At 47.5% G+C, this 10,957-nt stretch overlaps 1 protein-coding gene across 5 annotated transcripts in view; it reads left to right on the top strand.

Moving 5' to 3' along the window:
- Nucleotides 1-444: 444 nt before the first annotated feature.
- Nucleotides 445-10,957, top strand: part of MECOM (MDS1 and EVI1 complex locus) — a 679,763-nt gene continuing 669,250 nt past the window's right edge. For 3 of the 5 annotated variants that reach the window (XM_074190865.1, XM_074190864.1, XM_074190867.1), the window contains exon 1: nucleotides 446-879. In XM_074190865.1, coding sequence (XP_074046966.1) covers nucleotides 843-879 — 37 coding nt within the window. In that variant the 5' untranslated portion in view covers nucleotides 446-842. Of the gene's footprint in view, nucleotides 880-10,957 lie in introns of all 5 variants that reach the window. The other 2 variants (XM_074190863.1, XM_074190862.1) reach the window with 1 other exon arrangement.

The following is a 10,957-nucleotide window of genomic DNA, read 5'->3' as shown; positions in this document are numbered from 1 at the left end:
CGCCGCCGCCGCCGGCGGCTAATTTCTGGGGCTGGGGCCGCAGCCGCTGCTACTCTGCGGTCCCTTTGGGGTGTCCATCCCCCCCTCCCAGCTCGGCAGCTCGGGAAAGGAGAAACCAAACCAACCCCAAACCCTTCCCTGGTCCTGCCCCCCCCCCACCCCGTCGGGGCGAAACCTTTTCCGTAGCCGATGGAGGGACAAGGATGGGAATAACCAAGACCAAGAGCCAGAAGCTTCTTGGGGTTTCCAACTTGAACTCTGCAGCCAGGGCTCTCCACTCCCCCCTTCCCTCGCCCCCCCCACCCCGGGCGAGGTATCTGCTCCCCCGCCCCCCCCCGCCCCCCCCCCCCCGCGTCCCCGTTTCTCCGCCTCCTCCCCGATTGCCATCTGACAAGATCTCCAAATCAAAGTGATAAATCGCTCCAAACTTTTTTTGGCGGCGCTGAGATGTTGGAGGGGCGTCTAGCGCGCATGTGCGAAGGTGTCTGTCCAAACTGACAATGCAGGAGAGATAGCGAGTGTGGATTGAGAGAAAGGGAGAGAAGGAGAGAGAGAGAGAGAGAGAGAGGGGGAGAGAGAGAGAGAGAGAGAGAGAGAGAGAGAGAGAGAGAGAGAGAGAGAGACAGAGAGACAGAGAGACAGAGAGAGGGAGAGAGACAGAGAGAGACAGAGAGGGAGAGTGTCTGTGTGTGTATGCGTGTGTGCGCGTGTGGGTGTGAGGGAGAGAGAGAGAGAGAGAGAGAGAGAGAGAGAGAGAGAGAGAGAGAGATTGAAAAAGGAGGAAAAGAGCCAAGAAAAAAAGCTCCCCCCAAGCACAGCAGCGGCTGCAGGACTGGCACAACATGAGATCCAAAGGCAGGGCAAGGAAACTGGCCACAAGTAGGTGCAATATCGCTTTTCTATTGGCTTTTCACCCTCCTCTGCCATCTTGCAGATGTCGACTGTGCCGGGTATCTGGAGCTGCCCCCCCAGGTCCCGGGGCCTGGGTCGGGAGCGAAGCCCCAGCTGCCGCTGCAGCACCCTGCCCCAGCCTCTCATCCCGCCCCGCCGCTCCGGTGACCGCGGTGGGCACGGGAGCCAGCCCAGCCGGCCCCATGCCCTGGAGCAGGGCAGCTGCATCAGCCTGGGGATGAGGGGGTGGAGGAGGAGAATGGGGGTGGGGGAGGCAGCGGAGGGGAGGGAGGGAGGGAGGGAGGAGGGGGAGGGGGAGCGAGCTTCGCCTCCCCCTCCCCTCAGGCGGAGGAGAGATGCCTTCGGCCAACCAGCTAGACCAGGGCCTGAGAGGAGGAGGGGAAACGTGGGGAGGGGGTGGGGGCGGGGGGCGGCAGGGGCTGGAGGAGGCCGGGGGACGCAGGACTTGTTTCTGGGGTGCGGGGCGCGGCGGAGAAGGGCCCGGAGGCAGGGCGGCCGGTCACCCCCGAGTGGCCCGGCCCGGGAGCCCGAGTTGACAAAACTTCCCGGCTGCCTTGGGAAGTTAAGGCGAGGCCGGGCGGGGGGCTGCGAGGAGCCGCGGCTGCTATAGTGGGCGCTGTCGGCTCTCTTCTCCGGGGCTCCGGGCGAGAAGGGACGCAGGGAGGCGGCGGCGGCCGGGCCGAGGGGAGCCGGGGCCGGGGGCGGGGGGCAGGAGCTCGGCCGAGCAGCCCTCCGGGCCGAGGGGGACCTGGGGGAGCCCGGGCCGGAGCGCCAGAGAAGGGAGAAGGCGAGGCAGCCTGCAAACAGCAGCCCCGGGCCGGCCCCGGGCCCGGAGGGGGAGCGCAGCAAGCGGGGAGCCCCGAGCCGTGCGGGGCGTCGGTCCTGAGGGAGAAGGCGGGCGCGCTAAGGTCCAGGCTGGGGTCCGTGGGGAGGCGAGCGCAGAGGAGGGCTGGGGTGCAAATGCATGCGAGGGGCCGGGGGGCTCCGAAGCCGCGCGCTTGCAGCCCCCCTTAAGTTGGCAGAGCTAGACGAGGGCATCTGAGAGGCGCCTCTCGGCGGGCATGGGAACTCTCACCCACAAGTACCAGCTTTGGTCCCCAGAGGTTCCTTCCTAAAATCCCCCCCCGCCCCCCATGGGGAGCGTGGGGGAGGAGGAGAGTTGGGCGAACTGGGTTGCAAACTGCCCGAGCGAACTCGGCTCTGCCAGTGTGAACCCTGGCCCAGGAGGGCTCTGGAGAAAACCGAGTTTTCCAAAGAGACTTCGTCTGTTCGCTCTGGGTACCGCCAAGCCACGGCCCCAAGGGACTCAGTTTGGGGTCACTGGAAAGCTATCCGCTTGGATTCGTGGGCTTTTGGGGTTCGCAGGCCACTGTGCACACAAACACACAATTCGCCTGTGGCAACGGGGCGCTTACTATTGCACACAGAGACACACATGCAGCCCCCCAACAAGGAAAATATTGAAGCTTTGCAGAGCTTCCCATTAAGGCTTTTCTGTCCTCTCTCTTCCCTCGCCTCCCTCCTCTCGACATTTCCTAACTCCATAGGCTAGTCGCCCCCCACCCCCCATCTCCCCCTAATAAGCACACCGTGACCCGCCTCCCTCGCCTCTTGGCGTCCAGGAACTTCGGGAAGGGAGGGGAGCAGGCAGGCACGCCGCGGAGCCCGGCTTCGCTGAGCCGCCTCCTCCTCCTCTTCCTCAGGCTTCGGGAGCCCGGCTCTCGAGTCGGTCTCGGGCTTGTCACGTCCAGGCACCCTTCCAGGAGTTGGTGCAGTTGGGCTCTCCCACGCAGCCACGCTCACACACTCACGCATAAATTTCTCTGCGTCTGGGTCTTAGCGACCGACAAAAAGACGGGTTATTTCGGCCATCGGGCCATCTGCTTCTCCTCTGGGTCCTGTTCACTTCCGTTCACTGCGACAGTGTCCAAATCCGCTCCTTCTGCCCTTTAGTATCTGCTTCTCAAAGCGGTGGATGGGTTGAATTTCGTCTGAAATAGCAGCACAAATACAGCCAGACTACACATTCGCACGGACTTTCAGACGTGCAGCCTTCAATCCACAATGAAAGCATTGGGAAAGATGGCAGATGAGAGCTTTCTGAGTTGTCCCGGATTCGAGAGGAAACTGACCTTCTGGTCTTATTACTCAGTTTGCTCAGAAATAAAAGGGAGGAGGCAACGCGGACCTATTTTAATTGCCTTAGATTGTCTTCGAAACTTTAAAAAACGATTTTTATTTAGCTGTCTGCACTAGATCCGAGTCGATGCTAAGTTAGTTTCTGCCCCAAACACACCACCAACAAAACCGAAATAAACGTACAGAGAATTCTTTCTGCCCTGATAAGAATGGCATTGCATCCGCTGGGAGGACACTGGTTTTATTCCCTGTGGCCAAAGGCACCGTGGTGGATTTCTGGCTAACTGGATCCTAAGGTTTAAAAACTTTCTTCTGGGTTCCACGTCTCCCCTTTCGTTGTGCCTCTTTTCTCTCGCCGGTCTTGCCCAGGGATGCGCCCCACCGCATCTTTCCAATCTGCGTAATAAAGCAGATCAGCTTGAAAACTTCGGATTTTTCTGTTTTGAAACACCCTTTCCTTTTCCTTCAAGAGCGTGTCAGCTTCAGGGCTCAGCCGAGGAGATGCTGAGAGACCCCTGTAATTTAATCCTTCTCCCAAGAAAAGTCTGGAGCTATTATTTCAGCCTAGGCGTTCTCCCCACCCCCCCTTACCTTCTTTTGCTAGCATCAGAAAAAAAAGAGAAAAAGGTAATTTATTCTGTCCCCGAGAAGCACCTCTCCTCCCGGGTTTTTTGTTTGTTTGTTTGTTTGAAGTTTCACTGGAAACAAATGCCATCGAAATCCACTATTTTGCCCTGGGCAGTTCCGCTTCCAGCCGGCCTGGAAGGGACGAGGGGCCGACACTGACTAACTTGGCTACTTTTTCCCCGAAGTTACCGGTTCCCCTTCGAGATCTTGTTGGGCAAAGGACAGAATTGCCAGAACACGCACATTTCCCTTTTTTTCTCCGAAGGAAAGAACCCCTCGAGGACTCACTGGAGGGTTTGCTTTTTTTTTTTTTTTTAAGACAAGATTAGCTGAAATACAATACAAAGAAGCCACGTTGGAATTTATTTCGGGGGGATTTTAAACCTTAGTTTGAAAATAAGTAAAAGAGATCTCAAGGCGCCTTGACTTTTCTTGAAGGCAAAGCCTAAATGTGTGGCAATTAACGTACTATTTGAGAGGAAAATAAGACATGGCAGATGAGGGAGGGATGCTGCAACCCCCTGAGCCCATTCCGGTGCCCCTGAGCCAGAGAGCTGCTTCAGACTGATCCCAAGTTTCTAAACAATTCGGGGAGGGGGTGGTCACCTGCCTAGAGTCAGAAATGCCAGTGGGAGATTGTGCTTACGGTCGAGGGAAAGGAGTGGGGGTGGAGGCCGGCTCTGATCGAGGTTTTTATATACCTCAGGAAAAAAAAAGCCCAAAGCAACCCCTCCTCGACTAGCCGACAGTGACACACCCCAGGATCTCCGTCTCAGCAAGAACAGTTTTCAGAGCAACCTATTTGGAGTTCTTAGGGTGCCCCCCCTCCCTCCCCCGGCCAGTAGCCTCGTAAAGAGACAGAAGGCGACCAGATTAGCAGGACACACGTTGGGGAGGGGGCACTTATTCCTTTGACACTTTATCGCTTTTTTTCCAACCTAAGCAGTCTAGCCGACAAGGTAGGTCCTAAACTCTCTCCAGTTGCCCCCTCCCACTCTCTCCATCGGAGATAATAAAATAACACGCGGCCAGGTTTCAGCAGCAGTTTTTTCCCTGAGCCCATAATTTGCCTTCCTTGCTGGTCCTTAAAAGCCCTTGATTGAAAAACAGAGCTGCCAAGTTTATTTGCCTGTTTAAGACTCTGTCCTGGAATTTGTTTTTCAAAGAGGGGGCGCCGGCCCTGTCCAGGCAGAGCTCCCCCTTCTAGCAAGGCTGTTTATTTGCCATTTCTTTACCATTACCCGGGGCTTAGTGCTTCTTTATTGCGTTTGACACTTGTTGTAAATAGTCTCCTGCAACATTGTCCGTGTGTGTGTGTGTGTGTGTGTGTGTGTGTGTGTGTGAATTTAGCCAGAATAGTCTCTGGAGTTTATGGAAATGTTAATAAAGCGTTTCACTGTCCCCCCTCCCCTCCCCACACACCTCGGCCAGAGAGACGGTTCATTAGGAGAAGGGAGAAGGGAGGAAGGCTCCAGTCTCTTTTTTTTTAACGTTCATTTGTTGGGGATATAAATGCTCAGTCTTCTCTGGACAGGTGTGTGTGTGTGTGTGTGTGTGTGTGTGTGTGTGTGAGAGAGAGAGAGAGAGAGAGAGAGAGAGAGAGAGAGAGAGAGGAGATATGTGTTTGTTCTAAGAAGCAGGCTCCAGATGTGGATTGCTTTCCCCATTCCCTTCACCTTAATGCTTTTGGAATCTATGAGAACCAAAGTACAATCAATATGTAGGGGCCTATATATATATATATTATATGCATATAATATATACACACATACATATATATGTATATATAAATATATTTTGCTTATATGTATATATTATATTTTTATTCACAAACACATGCATCCATGCATGCACACACATGCATTCACATATACATTTACATATATGTAAATATACATAGATATTTTTGTAGATGTATTTATACACACACACACACACACACACACACACACACACATTTTTTCCCCTCCTTCCTAATGAAGTTTGAGAAGATTGGCTTGCAAATCTTTTCTTTCTCAACAGCTTATTCCCCAGAGATTTTCCAGAAGATAGTATCAGGTTTAGCCAAGGTTACTACATGGTCTGGACTATAAGGGCCAGGCCAGGAGATGAGGTATTTAGGGTTCACTGACCCCATTCTTGGGAGTGGGAGTAGGGGAAGAGAGGGGAATGATGGCTATTCTCTCAGGTCAGGCCAACTTCTTCCCCCATATCTTCTCCATTTGAATGTATTGCGGGGGCACATGGGAGATGATCCGGGTCTCCTCCCACACACTGCCGTTTTTTCCAGTTTCCCAAGGGCCCAGAGTCTCTGCTGACTTGTTCCCAAGGACTGGGACCCTTCTCCTTTTTTTTCCTTGAAGACAGGATATATGTAGGCCTTCACCACCCCCATCCCTCAGATCCCTTAGGGTTTAGACTGGTCTCCAGTGGAATGAAGAATGATAATGGAGTGGTGCTATGGAGGATGACTTTGGGGGCTGAGGAAAGGGGCCTTAAAAGTTAGAAGGGGGGGCCAGTGGTGATTCAGGTCTTCTGTTCCATAGTCCCTGACTTGACTGCAAACAGCTTGGGAAAGAAAATAATCCTGCCCCCTTCCCTCCTGTGAATTGCTATGGTGTCTGGCCAGTTCTTCTCTTGGTATATAGGCCTGCACTCTATCTATTCCCCTGAGTCTGGGCCCATAGTTCCTTCCTTGCCTTGGCCCTCAGATGACTTCCTTGCTACTCAGGCAGAATCTGGAGGAAGTGAGAACTCAAAGGTGGTGGTGGTCAGGGTGGTCTATGGGGCAATCCTATTAACGAAGAAGTCAGGCACATTTTTAATGAGCAGATTATCCATTTGACTATTTCAAGTCATTGGAAGTTGTTTCTGCCCACCATATTTTGTGAGTGAGTGAATGTGTGTGTGTGTGTGTGTGTTCTCAAAGCATTCAAGCTTTCTCAATGCTCCCATGTGAGCCTGCTCTTGGAATGGACTAAATCGAACTCTTCCCTTCCCCAGTCACTTAGAAGGATGTTATTGCTAAAATTAGGTCTTACCCTGTCCTACTCTTCTGGCCTTCCACATGCTACCATCAGTGAATTCCCAAAGAAACTTGGTTGTTTAGTGAGAACAAGTGTGTGTGCTAGCAGGCAGGGGAAGGGAGGAAGCAAATAAATAAAACAGAACACTAGAGAGAGAAATACTCTTCCATCGTTCCCCCCTTCCTTCTCTCCAAGCTCACCCCATCGTTTGCAAACACAGATTGGCATTCTTCCCCTCCCCCAATGAAAAATGTAATCCTTGTTAATTAACATTGCTTACAGGGCCTACAAGAAACTTAAGAAATGTTTCTACAAAGGGAAGGAACTGTTTACAAAACTCTTTCAAAAGTGTGACATATTGCCACAGCTCCAGGACTAAAAAGCTAAACACACTTACTTGCCTTTGAAGTTCCCCTGGCTGGGCCTGCTAATTTGACTGAGATTCAGATATTGCTGTGGGTATAACTAATGACTTTTACCTATTTAGACTCAAGTGGGAGGAGACAAAGACCTGGATTCCTTGTCCAATGGGTCCCTCTAGAGACTGGGCTTCTGGCTTTGAGCCAGTTCTGTACAATGTCAACATTGAATATTTGAATTCCCAGACTCTATTTAACAAGCTTCTAAATAAATAAACTCATTGTGTGTCTGTGTTTAAAATTATTTCACCTCTTTTATAAAAGCTACAGCATCTTATTACTTTGGCCTCTGAGGTTGATTTTTTTTACCCCTTTCTTTATAAATAAACACAAACAGAACTCAATGCAATTTTCCTGGCCAGCCTTCTCTATCCTATGTGTGCAGAGAAACAACATGGGCTTATGAATATTTGGGCAGAGATAGTAAAGTGAAGCCCTGCTTTCTTGGATAGTTCTGTTTGAATTCATCTCCATTCATAGCTAAGAGAAAAGTAGAAGTTCAGAGAGTCAGATAAATATTAATCATTTCTTTTCCATTAATCATTAATCAAATCAGGGTATTCTCCTGTCGATCCTTAATTGGCTACAGGACCAAAATTAGACTTAAGAAATGTTTTGTTGTCCTTTACTATGAATGCTCACTTGTACTCATGTTTCCCAACACATAAGTCTGAGGATATCTGTGTCCTCAGATATCTTAAGTAAGGACTATTGTCTCTAGCTGATGTATGTTTTTGCATCTATAGTCTTGAAGGGTCCTTATATGTCTTCATAGGAGGGAAGAAGAAATAGTGGATAGAGTATTATACACCCAAACAAGAAATCTTAGATTCTAATACCACTTTTAAAAATTTATGTATGTATGTATGTATGTATGTATGTATGTATTTAATTCTCACAGCTAGGCAATTATTAAGCGTTTGAGGTCAGATTTTAAACTCAGGTCCTCCTGACTTCAGGGCTGGTGCTCTATCCACTTCGCCATCCAGATGCCCTCTGATACCACTTTTGATTCTGGTCATATCAAGCTCCAGTTTTGTCACCTGTAAAATGGGCGTGAAAATGGTGCCCACTTACAGAATGGTTGTGAGATTCAAGTAGTATTATTTTTTTTTTTTAGGTTTTTGCAAGGCAATGGGGTTAAGTGGCTTGCCCAAGGCCACACAGCTAGGCCATTATTAAGTGTCTGAGACCGGACTTGAACCCAGGTACTTCTGACTCCAGGGTCGGTGCTTTATCCACTAAGCCACTAAGCCACCCCCTCAAGTAGCATTATGGAAAGCACTTTGAACTGCTAATGTGTAAATCAACATTTGTTATCATATATGTAGTCATGTGAAATATAAATCATGAGTATATAGGTTATGGTTTTCATGTGTCTGTGCATATTCATGCAGGTCTGGAATTTCTTTTTTTTTTGTAATGCAATAGGGTTAAGGGACTTATTCAAGGTCACACAGCTAGGTAATTATTAAAGCTCCATTTGAATTCAGGTCTTCCTGACTCCAGGATCTGTGCTTTATCCACTGCACCACCTAGCTGCCCATCAGGTTTGGAATTTCTATAGAGAAATATATTTGTTTGAAAATTCATGGTTTTGAAAATAAGTACTCTCACTTCTTGAAAGTGTGGGTCCTCATCTGGAGCTGTTAGAAAAAGAAAGTGGATTTTGCTCTGTGTACAAAGTATCTTTTTTTTTTTAAAAGCATTTGAAATAGCACATAGCAGAACCCATAAACATTTGGCTGGTAATGTGGGGAGCTCAGAGCCAAGAAAAAATAATCCCCAAACCCACAAAAAACTTAAAATAGATTACAATGATCTTAGCCATTTTCATTTTACAAAAATAATAGCCATGATTAAAATGGGGCAGTATTTTTCTTGGAGCTGTCCTCTTTTGCATTATTGGTGGAACTTTTTTGTGGGCAAAGAACTGTTTCATTATGTGTGTGTGTGAGGGGGGTGAGAAGCAAAGCAAATTTTAGTCAGATTCCAGATTTTTCAAAAGCTACCTTTCTGGAATAACTTATTATTTTGATTGCTCTCATCCTGTTTATTAAGAAACATGCTTTTGGTTAACAATCAGTGAGGTCCTTGGTTACCCAAGCTTACAAAAATTTCCGGAGAGGCAGTGTGGTTGAGTAGATAGAGCTCTGGACTTAGGATCAGGAAGCTCTGGGTGGAAATCTCGCCTAAGATACTTATTAGCAACATGATGATCTTGTGCTGGTGGCGACAAAGAAAGGGTATTTTTAAAAGAAGGATATTTTAGGAGGCTTCTCTTTTTTAAAGTTTTCCATTGGTCCCCATCTCCCTCACTTCCCTGCAAGGCAGAATTCTAAGGGAGAGAGAATTCATATGTCTACTGAGAAGAAAGAAATTTCTCATTTCTCTCCCCATCAATTTTGGTACCTCCTGATGACGTCTTGTGCTCTGTAGACATGGAAGCAGAAGATCAGGTTGACTGAGTAGTATGGAAAAAAGAGGTTTGAACCATGGCTTAGGCGACCCTGACCAAGTTATTTAATATCTCTGGGTCTCAGTGTCCTCATTTGTAAAATCTGCATTTTGTATGTAAGTGTGAATCTAGTCTTGGAATAATTAGGTATTTAAAAATACCAAAAGATCAACCCCAAATCTTTGATTGCATTATTTTAATTCAAGATACAGAATTTAGACCCTAGGATTTTAATGTCTTGGAGGCTGTATCCATAAATTAATTCAGAGGAAAGAGGCTTGTGAGGAAAGGTGCTTATGAGACAATTGAACCTAAAACTTCTTCACTCCAATGATCCTTCCAAATTCTGTTTTCAGGAGATGAGGTTTCTGAGGATCAGGCATGTCTTGAAATCTTAGTGTAGGATTCCTTTACTTGAGACCTGTGAACTTAAAGCTTATTTTTTTTTTGATGACTGTATTTCATTATAATTGATTTCCTTTGTAATCCTAGTGATTTTATATTATGCATTTAAAAATATTTGGAGAAGGTGATGGTAGGCTTCCCCAGATTGCCAAAGGTTCATTGACACAAAAAATTCCTGGTTTAAGGGATGAATAGATTAGGTGTTTGCTTTATTTGTCCATTTGCTTATTCATTTATTTATTAATCAATTTATTTATTTTTAACATTTATTTAAAAAAATTTGAGTTCCAAATTCTCTCCCATCCTCCTGCCTGAGAAGGCAAGCAATATAGTATCCATTAAAAATGTGATAGACTACATAGCTGAAATGAAGTCTACAAGGGACTCAACCTGTTCGTGATATCATGTATTTTGTTCATTACCCTTGAGCCTGAAATAGAGAAAGGTAGCACATTTTCAATCTAGTAAATACCCTTCCCCCCCCCAACTACACAACCCTCATACACCTACCCATAATCAGACCTGCCAGCGCCCTTAGAGCTCGTTTGTTCTCTCCCTCTTGTTTTTTGGTTGTTGAGACTTCAGTTGTTTTTCAATTGTATCTGACATTCCAAGATCCCATTTAGATTTTTTTTGGGGGGAGGCAGAGAGATCCTAAAGTGGTTTGCCATTTCCTTCTCCAATTCATTTTACAGATGAGGAACTTAGGCAAACAGGCTTAAATGACTTATCCAAGGTCATACAGCTAAAATCTGAGGCCAGTTCTGACTTTAGACCCAATGTTCTATCTACTGTCCCACCTAGCTCCCCCTCATTCTATGGATCAGTTAATCCATAGACATTTATTAAGCACTTTCCATTTTTAAGATTTGTAAAAGTAAACTATATGTACTTTACATGTATGATATTCTTTGATCATAAAGTAAAGTAGTTGCAGAATGATAAAAAAAGGGAAAATGTTGAATGTTGGA

Source organism: Macrotis lagotis, chromosome 6 (genome assembly GCF_037893015.1).
Source record: "Macrotis lagotis isolate mMagLag1 chromosome 6, bilby.v1.9.chrom.fasta, whole genome shotgun sequence".
In the NCBI taxonomy this organism is placed as follows: domain Eukaryota; kingdom Metazoa; phylum Chordata; class Mammalia; order Peramelemorphia; family Peramelidae; genus Macrotis; species Macrotis lagotis.
Note: the sequence above shows the minus strand (reverse complement) of the source record. Positions and strands in the feature narration are given on the sequence as shown.